At 41.7% G+C, this 19,917-nt stretch overlaps 3 protein-coding genes across 6 annotated transcripts; 2 read left to right on the top strand and 1 right to left on the bottom strand.

Moving 5' to 3' along the window:
• Positions 1–2: 2 nt before the first annotated feature.
• On the top strand, positions 3–4,450 carry s100a1 (S100 calcium binding protein A1). Its single transcript, XM_072716111.1, has 3 exons — positions 3–2,736; positions 3,734–3,890; positions 4,249–4,450. The coding sequence occupies exons 2-3, from the start codon at positions 3,750–3,752 to the stop codon at positions 4,396–4,398; spliced, it is 291 nt and encodes a 96-aa protein (XP_072572212.1). The 5' UTR covers positions 3–2,736; positions 3,734–3,749; the 3' UTR covers positions 4,399–4,450.
• Positions 4,451–8,883: 4,433 nt separating this feature from the next.
• Positions 8,884–15,729, bottom strand: mettl25b (methyltransferase like 25B). 3 transcript variants are annotated; one of them, XR_011992882.1, is made up of 10 exons: positions 15,645–15,729; positions 15,200–15,342; positions 14,598–14,716; positions 14,277–14,493; positions 13,883–13,945; positions 13,633–13,770; positions 12,613–13,532; positions 12,023–12,207; positions 10,456–10,704; positions 8,884–10,180 (listed from the first exon to the last, which is right to left on the bottom strand). XR_011992882.1 is itself a non-coding variant. In XM_023801423.2 (9 exons), the coding sequence occupies exons 2-9, from the start codon at positions 15,311–15,313 to the stop codon at positions 10,592–10,594; spliced, it is 1,869 nt and encodes a 622-aa protein (XP_023657191.1). In that variant the 5' UTR covers positions 15,314–15,342; positions 15,645–15,729; the 3' UTR covers positions 10,268–10,591. The 3 variants fall into 3 exon arrangements, 2 of the variants coding, with proteins under 2 accessions (XP_023657191.1, XP_023657192.1); XM_023801423.2 differs by lacking the exon at positions 8,884–10,180 and having other exon boundaries at positions 10,268–10,704; XM_023801424.2 differs by lacking the exon at positions 8,884–10,180 and having other exon boundaries at positions 10,268–10,704; positions 14,277–14,424.
• A 26-nt stretch (positions 15,730–15,755) lies between these two features.
• isg20l2 (interferon stimulated exonuclease gene 20-like 2) lies at positions 15,756–19,754 on the top strand. Of its 2 annotated transcripts, none has more exons than XM_023801427.2 (4): positions 15,756–15,893; positions 16,330–17,180; positions 17,365–17,565; positions 17,844–19,754. In XM_023801427.2, exons 2-4 carry the CDS (start codon positions 16,470–16,472, stop codon positions 17,967–17,969), a joined length of 1,038 nt encoding a protein of 345 aa, XP_023657195.2. In that variant the 5' UTR covers positions 15,756–15,893; positions 16,330–16,469; the 3' UTR covers positions 17,970–19,754. The 2 variants fall into 2 exon arrangements, with proteins under 2 accessions (XP_023657195.2, XP_023657193.2); XM_023801425.2 differs by having other exon boundaries at positions 15,760–15,893; positions 16,316–17,180.
• The last annotated feature ends 163 nt before the right edge of the window (positions 19,755–19,917 follow it).

The following is a 19,917-nucleotide window of genomic DNA, read 5'->3' as shown; positions in this document are numbered from 1 at the left end:
GGGGCACCAAGGGGCACCAGCACAACTGCACACCCAAGACACCAAGTATGCTGGAATTGTCACTGAGTGTTTGATTTTTTTAAATCTTGTAATTGAAGTCTGCGTTTTTAACGTCAGGCTGCCTGAACTGAATGACAGTAGCATGCTAGAGGAGTGCAGTTCTGGTCAGCCCGCTAGGTGGCATAAAATGGGCTGTGAGACTTGCTGGGAAGGGCACCAGCAGTGAAACTTGCCTAGGGTGCCTCCTGGGCTTTGACCCACACTGGCTCAGTGGGTGACACTCTGGCCTTATACCTTCAGGGTTATGGGTTTGAATCCCACGTTCGGTTGGTGTGTCGACTTTGCATATTCGTCCTGTGTTTTGTCGATTTCCTTTGCGGCCTCTGGTTTGCTTCTACGTTCCAAAGACATGCATTCCAGTTAAATGAGCTTTCTAACTTGTCCATAAGATGCCATAGTGTGTAGCATCCCCTTGTGCCCTGGGATAGACTCCAGGCCCTGTGTGACCCAGATAAGTGGTTGGAAGATGAATCGAGTGGGTATTATAGATCTTTTATAAGCCATTTCAACATAGCATGTGAGAAAACCGTGCGCTTCTTATAATGAATTGCTCTTATTTTTGATGTTCTTGAGAATATGCTCTTGATATTTAATTTGCTAAATAGCAAATTATGAGCAAATAACATCCAGACGACTTCGCCATTTATCATTGAAACATCTCCAATGTTTTGTGAGAATTTTATCGGCATATTAGTTGCAAGACACATGGTGTACTGAGATGCTTTCTCAACAAGGTACCTAAAGTTCTCAGGTGTGTCGGGTTGTTCAGCATCATACACCTTCATCCAGGCGACCCAGCCAGGGTTGGTCAGAACCCGACTTGCATCCCAGCAGCAGCTGCCCACTGATTGGCCGCCTTGATCCATGGCCATCTAATGGCTTTCTCTGTTGCGTTCATCGCAAATTTTATGACTCTCCTCTTTGCAGCCCTTGTAATCCCCAGTACAGAGAAAGTTCTACAAAGTTCTACGGGTTATATTCCCAAATATATCCCCCTGTTCCCTAGTTATTGTATCTTAGCCTGCCTAATGTAGCCCATGCAAAGATGTGATTCTGTTCAACAAAACCTATTGGGCTGATTATTGATGGACACGAATATGATGGGAATGCAGTTAGCTTCAGTTTCTCATTGTGCAGTAATTAGAGATGGAAGCTTTAGTTTCCAGGACAAAAGGGAAAGGATGGAGTGGTTTTTTTTTCACGCGACACAGCTCGACTACATCAAGTTTCCGATCACCCGGGCAACGGCTGCAGCGACTGGCTTTGTTGATTCGTCTTCAGTTGGCCTCGATGAGTGATTCCCCCGCCGCTGTGTTTCCTATCCTCCCTGTACCCCAGGGGTTCCGTAAACTAACCTAAACGTAAACATTGGTGGCTTTACAAACAGACGGGTGAACTTGTAGTCTTCCTGGAAAAGACCTACCATGTGCATTGATGAGAACGCACACTTACTGTATGTTTTCTCCTTATAACATCACATTCACTGCGGTGGTTTTAGTTAATAATCAGATGCAATACTCTGCTTCTTTTTTTCTCAGAAAATGGTTATAGGTTTGACGGAAAGCTACATACAGGATTCCAGCTTTGGAACAGGCTCTATAATTAATTGATTCGTAATGTGGTTTTATGTATCATTCCTTTAATTTGTTCATTTTAATGCGTGTATACGTGCGCACAAGCACAATGAGGTCATCTGCATTTTTTGGAAGGTTTGGCTACACTGAAATGTTTAATGAATATTGAATTGCCGATGTGCAGATTATCATTCTTTATAACACCAGTACTGTAAGAAAGTAGGGCTGAATGATTGCTACTAGTAACAGAGGTGTTGTAAGACCCCAGGGATGAGAGGAAATGGTGCATGGTTCATTAAATTCTTACACTTAGTGGTAACTGTACAAGTAACATGGTTCAGGAAAAATACATTACGAAATAAAAGTAAATAAGACTCGATGGTCCTCTTGTGTATGGAATTGTGTAAATTATGAGCAGCAAAATTAAATATGCACTTTAGGAAATACGGTAATGGGTACTTTACCCAAAGAGATGTTACAAAAAAAATTCGAAGTGGGAGAGAAATGCAACATGAACATAAAAGCGTCAAGCAGTAGGTCGAATCGTAGCCCTCTATCGCGCCAAAAAATAAACTGAAATAAACCTAGATTCCGGAAAATAATAGTTGATCATGTGACGTGTATTTGCATATCTGAAGTAAAGAAATGGGATATTTCTCGTCTAATAAAAAAAAAAGAAAAGGAAAAAACGCACAATCAGTTCTTATTAAATAAATCCTGATGATCCTGATGGCAAACTTCCTAATTTAATAGCAGATTTATTGTGATATTTTACTGGAGTATAAGTATCTCGTTCTCTTAAATGAGATATTTACTAAACGATAGCTTTGTTTCGTGTCTCATGCAATACGCCGCCAGGTGCGTTGGGACACGAGGAAGTATAAAAAATAAAACAAAATATCTTGTACTTTCAGAAATGAATGATTATGTCCTGTAAAATGTTCCGTATGCATTTTAAACTAGATATCTTAGCTTCGTGCCAATAGGAGGCGCGCGCTTCCGCCGGTCTCTTCCCAGGCAGGTGCAGGGCAGCGGTATAAAAAGGGGGCCAAGAGATTTCTGGTCACCTTCAGAGCATTTACTCCTGCGGTACACTGGTGCGGTAAGTTACAGCATAGCTATATTTAGAACATAAAATACCTGTACGATACCTTTTTTCGCTGCTGATTATATCCTTCATAGAAAAGTGGTTGTTGGGAAACATTCAGTGATTTTATTAACAGCTACTGTCCTTCTGTAACGCTGTAATACTTCATTTACAGCAGAGCACAGCACAATTTCTGAATGCAATTTAATTAATAGTAACAAAGAGGCCGTATGTTTTAATTTCCAGTGGTAAAGATCAGTCTTAGAAAAATTGCAACAAGTGTTACAAATAATAAGTGCAATCTTAATTTTGGAAAACAATATTTAAATATGTATCATGTGTATTTTACACTAATTAGCTCTTTTAACGCAAAAACAAGAGGAATATAAATAAATGTTATACTTGTAAAGTCTCTTTGTAAAAAGCTGATTTATTATCAGACGCTTTTATCCAAGACGAAGTGCAAGTGAGGCAAGCAGTACGTGCGTTTCGAATATACAGTTGTGAAGGAATCAGCGATAGGCGTAATAATTTGTGTATAGGTGTAATAATTTTTTATTACAATATTCTAATCAGACTTGCATATTTTATTTCTCATAAATCTTTCAGTGTAAGAGATTTGCTTGGTTTCGGAATGATGTTTAAATAAGTTTAATAATAAGTTTGATTTTGGATATCTTACTCAAGCTCTTTTGTTTTTTTTTTTTTTACACCTTCGCAAACTGGCAAATATTGCCTCACCCAGGATGCTGCAGATGATACATTGGATTTCATTAACCATAGAACGACAGGAGTGCTGTACATTATTAATTCAGGTCCATCTCTTGGTATAGCCATGCATTGGTAACATACCAACAATGGAATGAACATGCTTTCAAAGAGTAGAAGAGAGATCTAGGCTTGACCGCAATGGAAATAATAAATACTGGAGTTACAGAACCAGTAAGTAAGCATCGTTGTACATTTTCATTATGTCCTCTCATTTAATATTATCTGTTTTTATCTTCGCTAGACCATCTGCTAGTAAAATGAGTTCCCAGTTGGAGAAGGCCTTGGAGAGCCTCATCCACGTTTTTCATAGCTACTCTTCCAAGGAAGGTGACACATACAAGTTAAGCAAAGGAGAACTGAAGAGTCTCCTACAGGGGGAACTCAATGGCTTCTTGACGGTGAGTTAAGACCGGAATCCCACAGCTGGCTCTGTGGGTGAGCAGACTGAGCATGATCCTCCTGTGTTTGTGCAGGATTCCGCCCACAGCCCATATGTGGGGGAGTTCCCATAGTGTGTGATTGTGTGTGCCTTGTACCCTGTAATTCCTGTCTCCAGACTCATCATGTCCCTCTACCGGGTAAAGATGGATGGATGCGTGGAACAGGATATGAAATATATGAAACTTTAACAGTTATGAAGTGTTAGATTCTGTAATGATGCATGTGAGTGTAGTTTAGGGACAGGCGTAGAACCACTTCCAGGTATAATATTAACCGGATTGCTTTTCTTATTTTCCTGTCTCTCTTCTTTGACAGGCCAGTAAAGACCCAATGGTGGTGGAAAAGATAATGAGAGACCTGGATGCAAACTGTGACGGAGAAGTCGACTTTCAGGAATTTGTGGTTCTCGTTGCAGCATTGACTGTGTCCTGTAATGAATTCTTTGTTGAATCCATGAAGAAATGAATCTCCCTCCTTTCAAACTATCCTTGTTTAATAAACACCATAACCTTTCAGATGAGGTCTCTGCTTTCTTTCTTTTCTTTTCTGTCTTTATTTTTCTTTCTGTTTTACCCTTTTTGCAACCAGTTTGTAACTTACGTCTCAAAATGTCATCTTTAAACACTGACCTTACTGTACTTTTAGTAAACTACAATCAATACCCTGCCTGACATGAAAATTGCAAAACCACAAATTTACAGTTTTCATTTCAGCTCATTCCAATTATTTTCTGTTTTATTTAAATTTGAAATCAGGAAAGGTGTATATAACGTCAACCTACCATTATTTATCGATACATTTATAATGACAATGATTACGATGGACTTAATATTCCCAGGGGGAAATTCTGGTGCATATAGCAGTGAGAGTGTAGTGCAAAGATGAACATACATATAGTGAAAACAAATCAACAAGTCACAATCGAATTGAATGGCTTATAGTACACAAAATTAAAACAAAAGATTGTGACATGATGATGATGATGAAGAAGAACCCTGTGCCATTCTACTAGCGCCAAGCTACAATGGATCCCCTGAGCTGCACGCAAGCTGAATTACTAGCGCCATCTCTTGATGAAAATGCAACACTACATGTTCTACCATAGCTGCAAGAACTAGGTTATACAGATGGCTCTACTTTTTCCCAGATGCCCTATAAACAGTCTGCTTTTTAAAAATAACTATTTTAGAACAGAATAGTTGTAATATAATAAGCATACTTGGAATACAACAGGACTTTGCATGGTTTGTTTTAATACTACTATTAATAACACCTAATTGCTGTGACTAGTGACGTTGTGTGTAAGACTGGGCCACATCATGATGAATATTTAAAGTATGTTAAATAATTAGCTTGACATCTATTTTTAACTATAATCTATTTATTTGGTCTCAATTTCATGTATATTCAAGGGAAGTTTGTTGCAAAGAATTCTTGATCCAAATCACAGATGATCCGTGGCTCCAAATATATTTGAATTGTCTAATTTTTCCTCATGTCATCAGCCGTGAGGGGGTGCTAGGTGTGAAGATGTTACAGGAAAGAATTGTGATCTTGATGAATATTGTTCGGAGCTGCGTGTTGGCAATTTTTTAAATAACAACGCAGTCAGTCAACAGACAAACCACCGCTGTCTGGTTGATTTGAAATATCATTCGTACTGTTTGCACCAACGTTTAAATTTTTAAAAAATTGCTCTGTTTCTATGCATGATATAACCTGCAGATATTTTCCCAAGCAATTATTTAATACGCGTTTACTTACCTTTAATACATTTTAATTTCAGTGAGGATGGACTTGGTTAAGATGACAGGAAACAGGGGATGTTATGTTTGCAAAGAAATGAAGGGCCAGCCAGAACGAGATCATGGGGGGTGGGGCGGGCAGGAGGTGGGGGACATATACAGCCCTGGAAAAAATTAACAGACCACAGTAAAATGTTCAGCTTCACTCATTCCTCAATATATGGGTATGTGCCTGTGTAAAAAAATACATCAGAATGCATGTCCCCGGGATTTGGGCATTTCGCCGGTATAAATCAGCAAGTTACTCGATGTTAAAATCCACCTTTGGAGAAATACAGCTCTGCAAAAAATTAACAGACCACAGTAAAATGTTCAGCTTCACTCATTCCTCAATATATGGGTATGTGCCTGTGTAAAAAAATACATCAGAATGCATGTCCCCGGGATTTGGGCATTTCGCCGGTATAAATCAGCAAGTTACTCGATGTTAAAATCCACCTTTGGAGAAATACAGCTCTGCAAAAAATTAACAGACCGCAGTAAAATGTTCAGTTTCACTCATTTCTCAATTTATGGATATGCACCTCCTGTCATTTGTAAATTTCTTATGCTCTTATATATTTTTTGTCAAACTGCAGCCTGGCTCTTCCCTGCTTCTCATCAGTGAAGGGCTTCTTCTTTGCTTTATGGGACTTCACTCCTGCTTCTAGGAGCCTGATACCATCCTGTCCTAACAGTGCACTTCACCACTTAATGCATCCCAGTCTTTTTGAAGGTCATTTGAGGTCATCCTCTGATTCATGAGAAACTGTCGGATAAGTTACAGTCATCTCTGGCATTAGGAAGTCGCTTCCGCCCTCTACCTGGCCGGTTTTTGCTTATTCACTTTGTTCTTTTGTATGGCTGCCTTAGAAACCTTGAGCCTGGAAGCAACCTGCCTCGCAGGGGAACCTTCCTTTAATTTTTTCCAGAGCTGTAGGTCCAGAGCACAACACATATGCTGGGAGCCCTGGGGGCCCTGATGGATAATTTGTGCTGTGTATGTCAAAGAGCCCTGGGTCCCTGGTGGTTAATTCTTGGTCTATATATAGCGGGGGTGCCAGGTGGTGCTCCGAGGCCCCCTCCAGCCTGACGCCCTGGGGCACTGGGCCCACTGGCCTGGTCAATAATCCAGCAATGGAACCAGTGAGGGTGAGTAAGCAGGTAACCATAAGCACTATTTTCTTATGGATCGCTTCAGAAACCTACATATGCTGTAACCAAAGCTGCATCGTGCATCTGGGCACGTTCTTAAATGCTTGCCAACTTGGGCCTGCTTCATTTACACACCAAAGTCCAGTGCTGCCCCTTCCAGTGCTGCCCCCCTCCAGTGCATTCCCCTCCAGTGCTGACCTGAGTTTAAGGACCAGGTATCCTGTATCTCTTTATCATGGATTTGGTAACATTTATAATGCAGTTGACTGGGCCAGCTGTGCAAACTTGTGTTTGGCCTCTTTAAAGTTAATCAGATATGTGCGGAACAAATGTTCTGTACAACATGAAAAAACCTGCTATTTTGATGTTGGGGGACCATTTTTTCAGGTGCCCACAAAGATCTGTCAATCCAATCAAAAAAACTAAAAATGTCTCATATTTTCTTTGGTAATTTATGGTTAAGGTTAGGGCTGGGTAGGGGTTAAGGTCATCATGTTGGGATTAGAGTTTTCCCCAAAGAAATCTATCTATAAAATCTGCATCTGCAGGAGTGCCCACTGCCCATGTTCTTTGGTATTATTATTATTATTATTTTGATATTTTGACATGCAAGTGCATTTCTCAGTGGAGGAATGTTTTATGTGTTTTATCTGAGTTTATTACCCAGTCTGTTGCCATTGGTGGAGGAGGGTTTGCCTTTGCTGATGTAACAATGATTTGATACAAAGAATGTTCTGCATGACACTTCTTTGTACTCAGGACAGGAGACGTGGGAGTGTTAGTAACACCCTAATGATTCACTGAGATTAATGTAGGTTAACAGCTCGCTGCTCCGCCTTTAAGACTGTCGCTATCTTTGTTCTGTTGGAGTTTGTGTTTTAGAGATACTGTCCCGTTTCTTCATGAGTGAATATAACAAATTTACATTTTATGTATGAAGTATTTTGTATTGAAATGTATATTGCTTTGGTGGCTTAGTGGGTAATGCCCCTGTTCTCTGTGTTTGTCTGTGTTTGTCTGTGTTTGTCTGTGTTTCTCTGTGTTTGTCTGTGTGAGTTTCTGCATTCTCCTCGTGTCGTGTGGCTTTTCTATCAGTCCTCTGGTTTCCTCCTGCAGTCTGAAGACACATAATTAGGTGATTCAGCATCTCTAAATGACCCATAGTTTGTGAGCGTCCTACAGTGCCTGGCATCCCATCTACGGCAATGTTTCTGCACCCTGCCCTCTGGGAGCCCCAAACAGTCCACATTTTTGCTCTCTCTAGATCTAGAGTGTCTTCCTGCTTCGTGGCCTGCGTTGCGTGGGATAGCACCCTGGGCCCCCAACAACCATGTCTATGACAAGTGGGTGGAAGATACCTGGTCTGCTGTCTCTGTGCATCAACCTGGTCCTTGGCATCACATGCCAATGGCTCCACAAAACAAGTCCCCTTCACAGCCAACACTCCAGCTTTGCTTGTAGCAGCTATCGATCTTTAAAATGACAGCCTGAGAGTGGAAAATGGTCCATGCATTATTGTTATCCCGCTGGCAGTCATGTTATTAAACAAGTCCATTTATCAACTTTGCTTTTTTATTCTGTCTGCACACATCGCTGAGCTGCCAGAAGGTGGAGACAAATCACAAATTCAACAAGTACTGAGTATTTTTTTTCCCTCAATACCGATGAGATTTAGATGAATTGTTCTGGGTGGCAGGTGTGCGACTGCTTAATTAGGATAATTGAATTGGGCTGACTGAGTTAGAAAAATCTGCAAAATAATATTGAACACCAGTTCCATGGCACCAGACAGAAGTGTGGAATTATTGTGCTCAATAAACATCTGCAGTGAATTGATACCTTTTCATACTGCAACTTGCCCTCATCTAATGCTTTATGTTTATCATCCCAAAATGATGATAGGAGAGGAGATGAGAACACAAGAAATCGCATGATAATGGGGAAAAAGGTGACCTCATGGATCATCAGATTCCGTATAAAATGATGCTGCCATGTATACAGTATATGTTCATACACACAAAAAATATGCATCATCAGTACACTACAGTATAATGTATGTGTATGTACAATGTAGCCATGACTGGGTACATATTCACTTAATTACATTTAGAATCGAATAAATATAAATATAATCTGACAAATTGCTGGAGTAAATACTGTATAATGCGGGAATTATAAAATTAGTGAGAAATATGAAGACAAATATAAAATATAAATTGCTTATATACATAGTTAATCAGTAGATGAAAATAAAACGTAGTTCCATAAACATGGCATAGATTACCTGCTTGTTTATATAACTGATAACTTGCATACAGGACAAACATTTCAATCTCATCCGATTCATTATTCTCTCAAATAAACGAGTATACACTAATCATTTTTTGCCCGGGTAATATCTAACATTTAATGAAACATTTAGCCATTCCCCGCAATGATGTACGTGTTGCCGGGGTGCTGAGGTGAAACGGGGCCAGATGTTTTGTCATTGTGGGCACGCGTGGGTACAGCACGTCTCTCACGGAGCCGCACGTGGCACTGCCAGATGGCCGCAGATGGGCAGAGGGCTCGGACAGCTACGCAGTTTCATAATGTCTGCTAGCACCTATAAAAGCAAAGCTTACTTTCTCAGTAACAATTACATATTACGCTCTTTATTCTTCCAGTCAGTGACAGAGAGCTTAAAACAATTAAATATCTGCCCAAGGGCCCAATAGTGAACTTCCTCTGCTGACCCTGGGAATTGCAGTAGTGACCTTCCAGTTACAGCTACAGTGTCTTACCCCACACAGTGGCACACAGTGACAGAATTACACTGGAGCTGATTGTTGTGTGGTGAACATTTGAGAGTTAAAATTAAGCTATTTAAGAGCAATTATTTAGGTACTTAATAAGTGTGTCCATTAGGTGTCAGCACAGCAGGAAATTAAAAAAAATAATAATTTTAATGTTATCAAATTAAGGTTTAATTTTGGGGGGAAAGTACTTTGCTAATCTAGTTTAGTGGATTTTATTGATGTTCAGATAACATTTGCAAATCAGTTTTTTGACCTTTAAAATGTAGAAATTATATAATTACAATGTTATACTCTGTTTCAGGCAATTTTTTCTTTGCCAAAGTAACAAATCATTTTTTTTTTTGGAACTTTTCAAATCCTATTTAAACATGTTTAAGTCCATAGAAATTATTTGTCAAGCATTGCTTCTCAAACACATTGTCGATCCTGCTTCCAAGAACTGAGTGAGCGCCCTCTTGTGGCCTGGAGTTAGGTGTGTCCACTGTGGGATCTAACCTAATTGGTGGATATCTGAAAGTAGAAGGGAGAGTGGAGGCAACTATACAGGTATATGAAATGACTCTTATGTATATGGCAAGACAAGATATTAAAAGAATATTTCATTTAAAAATATAATTTTTATTTAAAATATATATTATATATCTTAAAAACTATGACAGCAAACAGTATTATGTATTAATACAGACTACATATATTTGTAGTATTTAGTTACATATTCTGAAGTTAAATTAAAAAAATGGGGAAATAAAAACAAAACCCATTAAATTATGCTTGTCAGATCTCACGTGTTTCAGTGTCTGTGAGAGACTCTCCAAGCAGGAAGGCTGTGATGAGGAGGAAGGACTCAAGTTCTCCACGCCCACTCAAGGTCTACAGCCGTGTTCTACCGCACACTCTCAGGTTCTGACAGCAGCGCTGAGGCTACGCTACAAGCTTCTGCAGTTTGCTGTCCTGTCCTGGTTTCACCGCCACCAGCACCAGGTTTCGAGGTGAGAGTGCAGGATCAAAGAGAGGCACCAGCTGACTCTGAAGACCTGCAAAGATGGAAGACCAGCTGAAGGTGTATCGACGCTGGTGGACCAACCGGCCATCAAACGTATCATCCATCCATCCATCCATACATCGTCTGCCGCTTATCCAGGGTTGGCAGTCTAAGCAGCGATGCCCAGACCTCCCTCTCCCCAGCCACCTCCTCCAGCTCCACCGGGGGAATTCCAAGGCGTTCCCAGGTCAACTGAGAGATGTAATCTCTGCAGCGTGTCCTGGGTCTGCCCGGGGGTCTCCTCCTGGTTGGACACGCCTGAAACACCTCCCCAGGAGGCACCATAAACAGATGCCAGAACCACCTCAACTGACTCCTTTTGATGCGGAAGAGTAGCGGCTCTACTAAGTGCCCCTCCCAACCGTCTGAGCGCCTCACCCTACCTCGCCCTAGGCTGGTTCTCACTTCTCTATAGGAATACTAGCGGACGTGTCCACTCAAACATTTATGACGCCTTTGACGTCATTGTGCACCTCCCTGGACGAACGCCCGCTGCGCTCCAAATTTGTGTCCTCACAGCGGTGAACTCGCAGCTCTAGACAAATTGAGCACGATCGATTCGCTAACGTCCACTTTAAACACCTACAAGCGCTGGGGTAGTCTGCAAACCCTACAGACTATTTACAAGGTAATAAAACTATTACATACATGTAAATGCGTGTGGATGTGAGTGCAGACTACTCTTGAATTGAAAATCTCACGCCAACCAGTTGACCGAAGTTGGCAACCTTGTGAGCAGGCTCTCTGAATTTGTAAAACGTAGGGAATCATACACAAATGTACCTGCTATGGTACGTGTGCAGGAAATATCAGAATAATAATAATTATATGGTTGTATTATTATGAATACTATTAATGAATATTATTAATAATAAAAATACCACGTTGTCCGCATATGCAAAGTACGCGGCTTGACCGGAGAACTATGAACATTTCTGTGTGCGGATACGCAGAGTGGATACATGAGTGTTGCGCTCGTGCAGAGAAGTTCGAACCAGCCTTAAGGCTGCACCCAGGCACCCTGCGAAGGAAACTCATTCTTTTGGTCACCTATGTGCATAGGTGAGGATAGGAATGTAGATCGACTGGTAAATCGATAGCTTTCTTCTGACTGACTTCTCTCTTTACCACGACAGAAAGATGCAGCTTCCGCATTACTGCCAACGCTGTACCCATCTGCCTCTTCATCTCTTGCTCCCTTCATCCCTCACCCATGATCAAAGAAACGTATTATTATTAATGCAGAAAGACGCTTATTGCACACGTTTAAAACGAGAATCTTTCTGTCCTGCATCCCCCGGGCTGATCACCTCTCTCCTGTAAGTACAGCATCCTGTCCAGCAGAACCAGGCTCTCCACGACGGGAGCCAGCAGCAGCACCAGGCTGAAGTACACCACCACTCGGCCCTCCTGCCTCAGCAGAGCGCCCAGCTTGGCGTCATCCAGCGGGAGGTCGGGCGGCAGGCTGACCCGCGGCAGACCCAGGCGTGCGTACCTGCAGACGAGGAGTTCCGAGCCAACTGTCAGGCAGACAAGCAATATGGAAGTGTAGGTTCAGCTCAGTAAAACTGCTTCTAATTACAGGAGGGGCACTGCAGCCATGCATATTAATGGAATTAAAGTATGAAGAAGCAAAACAGGAATGTCAAACTACAGAACAATTTAAATGTCGGAGAAAAGCATTTTACAAATTGAACCTTAATGGAACTAAAATGTTGACTTATTTAACTAAATGCTTGACTGGAAAGCTCTATATGCAGAAACTGGAAATAGTTAGCAAGAATAGCAACAGGCAGGGGAAGTCCAAGATTATCTGTTAGACTCAAATTCAGAGTGTAGACGGCATGCTGACTGATCAGTATAACTATTATTTCTGTTGGAAAATCTTGTGATTACTAACTCTGAGAAGGAAAGGAGATGGGCCTTTTTGATGGTCTGGATGCCGGCCCTGCGTAGATCCGGTCTCACCCCCCTGATCACCACCTCCAGAACCGCTCTGTAGCAGTGCGTCCTGAGCAGCCCATCCTCCTGCCTTAACCTCTGCAGATAATCCTCTATGGCATGACACGCCCCCTCACGCGCCTTATAGGACAGCTGGTGTTCAGGCAACCCCTTCACGTGCGAACTCATTGGGTAGCCAAACTCTGAAGATGACATCTCCTCAGTGCGGGTGTGACCAGGTGGGACCAGGATTCCAGGAGGGGTGGGGTTTTCCAGGGTGGTGAGCTTCATGTAGCAGCAGGCCACTGAGGTGATGACCAGCACGTGGGGGCAGCTGGCAAAGTGCCGAAGGAGGGTGACACTTAGGTCCCCACAAGAATGAAGGCCTGTCAAGATGAAGCTTTGAGTGCTGGACCCCACGTCCCGCTCTGCTGGGTCCAAACAGCCAGAATCCTCTTCCACGTTTGAAGGCTTGGTAGAGCTGGACAACTGACTCACACTTTTCTCAAACATGCATTGCCGTTTCGGAGAAGACGGCAGGTCAAGGTTTGGGGATTTCTGACAGTCTTGTACGGGTGCAGCCGGGCTCTGGCAGCCAAGATCGGATAGCATGTCATTTCCTATTTCTTGGCAGCTACAGCAAGACTGAATTGAAGATGAAGAACGGCTCGCATGGTCCATGTCCTGACCGGGCTTTGATACTGATTTCAACTGTCTCTTTTTACTGAGTTTCGGAGTAAATATTACTTCCTTCTTTTCACATTCCCCCACCTCCAGCTGTTTGATGAATACTTCCCATGAGGCCTTGGGGTTCACCCAACCAGTAATGTGATTGGGTGAGGGACCAGGGGGAGACAGGGTATAGTCTGTCCTGTTATTCTGAAAAACGAAATACATTAATAAGCTACATAATAAAGACTCATCGTGAATCAGCGATTCAATGAATAATCTAATGAGAGTGTCGGACAAACAATCTGACCTTCTTCTGGCTCTCTTTTTTCAGAGTGCTCATCAGCTGTCCATCAAACTTTGAGGCCATGGAAACCAGGTCAGGATCTGCTTCGATGCCAGTGACAGAGAGTCCAAGCCCAAATGACAGGAAGCGACTCAGATGACCCTGGTGGGACAGATTTTTAGAGACATTAAAAAACACCTTGTTCTTAGAAACATCTAGAATGTTTTACTGAAGCAGAAGCAGGTTAAGACGGAAACAGATAACATTTGATTACCTGTCCAGATCCCACATCCACTACTCTGCTGCAGTCTGTTGTATCACACAGTGTTTTCACCAGCTGGGACAGAAATCGAGATTGCACACCAAAGCAGAAACTTAGCCCACTGAGCCACATACTACCCCCCCCAACTTATGCCCTCATGTAGGGCAGTATTTCCCAATCTGGTCCTCAGGGACCTCCCCCCCCTCCATGTTTTGCTCCCCCCCATAATTGGGGCTGGGAGGAAGCAAAAATATGGACTGTCTGAGGGACCCCAAGGGCCAGGCAAAGAAACACTAGTTTATCATATTATAAACTTATCACATTGTAACATTTTGTGGTATGTTCAAAAGGTCCTTGAATAACAAGCATCAGTCAGCGTGTACGCATCAACACCCAGCGGCCGCACCATTCCGAGCCGTCGGATCTCATGCTGCTTCTTCGGCTTGACGTGCTTGCGAAATATGTGTCCCAGCAGTAAACTCTGGCTCTGGTTCTGCTGAAACTCCCTCGGCCGCAAGGAACCTGCATCCCGCGCTGTCTGATCGTGGGGCGTTCTGGAAAAAGCCAGCGTGTGTGCCGACGTCCGAAATGCCAGCAGTGAGAGAGGCCAGACGGAAGGGTACCTAGTATACAGAAGATTTCCTGCTTTTAACTGATCTTTAAATACCGATTACTGGTAGAAATGTTCTTGGTTTTTTTTTACATAAGTGCTTGATGAGGTGCTTACCGCCGTTGAGTGATGGTTCTATCCAGTAACAGGTCAGCGATTTGGGGAGCGGACAGGTCATGGAGGGCGTCCTGCCAGCTGAGGGGCAGTTTGCTCCACAAATCCTCACTGAAAAATTCCTACAGAATAAGACAAGTTACAAACGTGAAACACTGATAACGCAATTACAACAATCAAAGTTTAACCAGTCCTCGTGCATTCTGATTATTAATTTAACATAATGTTAAATGTGCTGTCATTCCCTTAAATTGGTTGCCCTGTGGCCTCACACCTTGGGGCTGGCAGTCTGTGGAAACTGGTGTTACTAAATTGCCCTTATTGTATACTTGCAATAATATCTTACTATAGAGGACCAATAACAGAGGGATTTTTCAAGGTTCTAGGAATGCAAAACGATCAAGAGTAAAGATTTTAAAATTGTAAAACACATAATCCGAATGTATCACTTGAATTTTATTTTACACTATTCTTCATATTTAAAATGTAATATACTCGTATTTCACGATACAGAGCTTATAGGCAATAGTTAAAGAGTAACTCAGACAATATTCACTAAAATAATAATGTTGTTAATAAGCAGGACCTCAGTCATGTATACGTACAATTACGTAGGAGTCGGAGATATACTTGTACTGAGAGAGGAATGCGGTCAGGTCTCCGGCCAGCTGTCTCTGCTGCTCGGCCGACAGCGTCCGCGACCGCCCCGGCAAAACCATGCTGCAGCTGTTTCACCGCCGTCGCTTTCCTTACATCGACACAAATATTCATTCATGACGGTCTAACAGCAAATTGTATACGCAAGCCAGCTTCAGATAACAAATTTTTAGCTGGAACTTGCCGTGAAATTCAGTGTCACTGAGGCACTTCAAATTACATTACATTTACTACACATAAGAACATACGTGCAATGTCTGAAACTACATATCCTGATCTTGTTAATATGGAACAAACAGTAGGCCAGCATGAATCCGTAATATATGTGGGTACAATGTTTTTATAATTATTATTTATTGATATTTGAAAACAAATTTAATGATGCGTTCATACCTTTAAAATCCCGAGGACAACCGAATGTATTTTGCCCACGTGACCCGTGAACCCGGAAGTAATAGCGAGGTCCACGTTGTTCCTGTGTGAGAACGTGTCAGGCAGCTTGCTGTTTCGCTTTTAACATGTTTAACCATAGTGAAAGATGAAAGGGACGGAGCGAACCCGTACCAGAAAATAAAAACTAGACGTGTTTGCTAGCTACTGTTTCTCTTTGGTCAGTTAGTGCTAACTGAAATAACTTGTTTGGTATGTACACAGCTGATCGAGTTATAAGCTTTTAGTGTACAGTTTAAAGTTGTTTTGAGAGGTATCATTGTATGTAGTTGTTCTTATCTTGTTAGCTAATTTTGTTTTCCAAGCTTTATACGTAACAACTTGCATGAAATTTCTGTTTCTATATGTCATTAAGAGCTCTAGTTATGCTTTACATGTAATTACGTAATACTTAGGTATGTTGACAAGCGGTATTTGTCACTGAAATGCTTTTCAGTGTGACAAACTTGTGATACACTCTGTGATACAACATCTGATAGTGTGAATTACTATTTTAATTCAGTTCTCGAAAAACATTAAAAAGCGAGTTAAAATTAATGCAAGTTAATGAGATGAAATGAGAATTTTCTGCTCATGTTTACTCAGATGTTTCTGTCTTGTTGAATGTTTTACAGTTTATTCTTTTCAGATCGGTGCATCAAACTGAAACCAAGCCCGCATTAAGAAGATGAGGCAGTGTGTTGCCATCATTACTGTACTGAGCTAAGGAAAAGGGAGGAAGAAAAAAATTCTGCTGTCAGAAAAGTAAAAACTAAACATTTGCCAGAAATGTCTGAACTTATGCTCAACCTGGAGTTTTCCAGTGACGGTGTGCCTGACAGTGAGAAAACAACATCAACTGGCAAACAAAAACATGTGAATTTCCTTAAGAGGCGTAGATTTTTGGAGCGCAAAGGCCTCCTTCACAAGAATCAGCATCAGCACTGGCAATCGAAGGACGTCGCAAAGGACCCCAGTCGAAGACCTGATTGGGCAAGAAAAAAACAGGATAAGCCCTTTGTTCGCAACCCCCCTGCCACGACACACGCTGCCCCAAAGACTGCTGCCTCCCAAAGTACTCAAAAGCCATCATTGAGCAAGGAATGTTCCACTTCTGATACACACAGATTTAGCCAAAGCTCTTTGACCATCCAGTCAAAAGAGAGAAATCGCACTACTGCCATACCCAAGACTAACAAAAGTCTGCTTGCTGTACCAAGCCAAAGTCTTAGCAAGCCTAGGCAGGGGACTTCCGAACAAGTCTTCCTTTTCGGAAATCCACACAAGTACGTGGCCTTAGACTGTGAGATGGTCGGCACGGGGCCCAAAGGTCGGAACAGTGAGCTAGCCCGCTGCAGCATCGTCTCGTACGATGGCGACGTTGTCTACGACAAGTACGTCTCGCCCTCCTTGCCCGTGACTGACTTTCGTACTCGTTGGAGTGGTATAAAACCAAAGCACCTCCACAAAGCTCCGCCCTTTAATCAAGCCAGGGTTGAGGTACGTGTATCGAGGCTGTATTACCCAATCATCTGCTAATCTTAGAAATTGTATATCAGCTGCACATTCATACTGTAAAGTGTAAAGACAGTTTACGATGGATATACTAACAAGCTTAACAAACTAGGTTTGCAGAATGCTCAGCAGTGCTCTTGACTTGTAACTTTTTGCCAAAATGATCCAGATACTGAAGATCCTGAAGGGGAAGGTAGTCGTGGGCCATTCCATCCAAAATGACTTCAAGGTCCTGCACTACACTCATCCGCCTGGCCTCACGCGGGACATCGCTAAAATTCCGCTGCTCAGCAAGAAGGCCGGTTTCCCAGAGCAGCAAACGGTGTCGCTTAAGAAACTTTCTCAGATCCTCCTTAAACAGGACATCCAGGTGAGCAAGACCAACCGGTCACTTTACCCCCAATTCACCATCTTCTGAGTTTAAACTCCTGTGGTATACTTAATTTAAGACTTCGAAGTCTTACCATATATTGTTTTATCTGGTATCTTAATTTTTGGTACCACAGCAGCATATTAACTGGAATGGAAATTAAACATATATATATTTCATATATTGTGTTTGTGTGTGAGACAGGTATTCTTATGCCACTTCACATATTAATATATGTGTGTTATATGAAATATAACTTGGCGTTTTGCCTTCCTCAGGTGGGCAAAATGGGGCACTCATCTGTAGAGGATGCCAAAGCTTCAATGGATGTTTATAAGACTGTGGAGGTAGAGTGGGAACAACATTTGGCGATGAATATGAATGGGGGGAGCGGCCAGAGCTGACGGCATAGAAATGGCGGAGGATGGAGTATTTGAAGGGAAGTCAGAGGAACTGGAGTATGAAGGACAATATCCATCTATAAAATGGGAGACGGTGAAATATTGTCAGCATGTTTTTTTATGGAAATTTGGAATTGCCTTTCCATCTGGCCCCAGCCAGTTACCCTTTTTACTCTGTAATTGGTATGTAACTGTCCTGTTTTAATGCTGCCAGTCATGTTCTTAAACGTACAAGTTTTTTTTTAATGCTTCATCCTTTTAAAAAGAGGAGTCTCCCAGCCATATCTTTTGAGTGAAGCTGAAATACACAAATGTTAAATTTCCCTTGCAGTCATACTTGAAATTTGATTAGATTTTTTCAGAAACGTATCTAGGTATGAATGATATGCCATATCTATCTATCTATCTATCTATCTATCTGTCTGTCGTATAAATTGATCATTTTTGTCATTTATTAACTTATTTTGTGAAAATGGTTTGTGCTAAACACTATTTTCCTCTCATCTGAGTTAAAGTACACATCTTTTAAAACAGATTTATGATGTCTAAAATGCAATCCATACCATATATTCGCAAATATATGCAATAAGATTTACCCTTAAGCCACCCTTTAATGTGAGTTGCTGAGAAAATGTACAAGCAGTCAGAATTATTAAAATGCTGCTGCCGTCTACTTTGCAAAGGTCAGACAAGCATTTGTTATGGCTTCTGGACAAAATTGCATTATCATTTTTTTCTCAGAATGGAGTAAATAAGTATTTAGCTTTAATTTATGGGTTGTAGACTAAAAGTTTTAAATGAATTTGACCGTAAATGTATTTGTAAATCTATCATGCTTTATTATTATTGTTAGGGCCCATCAAGTCGAAGTGGCCATATAGATAAAAACCATTCAGAATGCCTCTTAAGTGAGGCTTTCTAATTTTGGCTTCTGTTATCTCCCCTGTACTTTTGGTTATCCACTATTAATTTGTTGACCGTCTTCTCTCAGATTTTTTTAGATGTATACTGGAACGCTGGACCAGACTGATACAGCATTTTAAATCAGTTTCTGATGATGTACTGGTGGGTAAAGGGCATATTCTCTAAGTTCATTAGTTTTTTTTTTTATTTATAGAATTCACAGGGTCACCCTTTCAGTCATGGCTGTTCTCTTTCAGCTTCCAATTAAGTTGTAAATGAGAAATCTGCACCAGGTCATATGTTTGCTATTCAGATTTATTAGCGTCATTTGGTCGTGACACTTTAGTCTTTATCAGTGTTTCCCAACCCAACCCTCATAGACCCCCCTACAGTCCCCTGTCTGGCACGAGCTGGACCTGCTGGGGGGGGGGGGGCATGGACCAGGCTCGGAAACTCTGGTCTAATGAATTTCTGTGAATGCTATGGTGTCCAGGTGTAAAGTCGATGCTTCGGCTGCTGGAATTTATTGGCAATGAAGCGGTGACTGGATGTACGAAAGCGTCTGGTCACTCCTCAGCCTCGCTTCTGCTGTCACATCCAAACGACCAATTTCTCACCTTCTCCATTCTGACTTACATTCCTGCTGACTGGAGACTATGTTGTTTGCATCTCCTGTCAATTTCAGCCTGAACCTGGTCAGAAAACCTTTCTGTTTTATTTTTCCCATCTGCATCAGTGGTTGAAGCTTGAGCCTCGTTTTAAGGGCTGTCCACCAAATCCGGTTGACCTGACACTTTTGTTCTTGGCATCGTATCCTGTTTGTCTTTCCACTGTTGTCCTTTAATCTATTTCCAGAGTAATAAAGGGTGTGTTTGTCTATCCTAACCCAGTCTATTTAAGTTCACCGGCGTCTACGATAACAAGCTGCATTTCCATCCTGACCACTTTCAGATTTCTGTTAATTCTCTGCTACGGAAACATTGGCAGTCTTAGCCTCAACAAGGTACCATATCATGAGGAAGATTATATATATATATATAAAGGAATA

The sequence above is a fragment of the Paramormyrops kingsleyae genome, chromosome 9 (assembly GCF_048594095.1).
Source record: "Paramormyrops kingsleyae isolate MSU_618 chromosome 9, PKINGS_0.4, whole genome shotgun sequence".
Taxonomy (NCBI): Eukaryota; Metazoa; Chordata; class Actinopteri; order Osteoglossiformes; family Mormyridae; genus Paramormyrops; species Paramormyrops kingsleyae.
This window is presented reverse-complemented; position numbering and strand designations above follow the sequence as displayed.

What these genes read in the sequence shown, in the direction of transcription:
- s100a1 (XM_072716111.1), top strand. Translation starts at nt 3,750, where the DNA reads ATGAGTTCCCAGTTGGAGAAGGCCTTGGAGAGCCTCATCCACGTTTTT. An exon ending in AACTCAATGGCTTCTTGACG is followed by an intron (nt 3,891 to 4,248) that starts GTGAGTTAAGAC and finishes CTTCTTTGACAG; the next exon opens with GCCAGTAAAGACCCAATGGT.
- mettl25b (XM_023801423.2), bottom strand. Translation starts at nt 15,313, where the DNA reads ATGGTTTTGCCGGGGCGGTCGCGGACGCTGTCGGCCGAGCAGCAGAGA. An exon ending in AGAACCATCACTCAACGGCG is followed by an intron (nt 14,494 to 14,597) that starts GTAAGCACCTCA and finishes TCTGTATACTAG; the next exon opens with GTACCCTTCCGTCTGGCCTC. An exon ending in GCTGTACTTACAGGAGAGAG is followed by an intron (nt 10,705 to 12,022) that starts GTGATCAGCCCG and finishes CCATCTTTGCAG; the next exon opens with GTCTTCAGAGTCAGCTGGTG.
- isg20l2 (XM_023801427.2), top strand. Translation starts at nt 16,470, where the DNA reads ATGTCTGAACTTATGCTCAACCTGGAGTTTTCCAGTGACGGTGTGCCT. An exon ending in TTAATCAAGCCAGGGTTGAG is followed by an intron (nt 17,181 to 17,364) that starts GTACGTGTATCG and finishes AAAATGATCCAG; the next exon opens with ATACTGAAGATCCTGAAGGG. An exon ending in TCCTTAAACAGGACATCCAG is followed by an intron (nt 17,566 to 17,843) that starts GTGAGCAAGACC and finishes TGCCTTCCTCAG; the next exon opens with GTGGGCAAAATGGGGCACTC.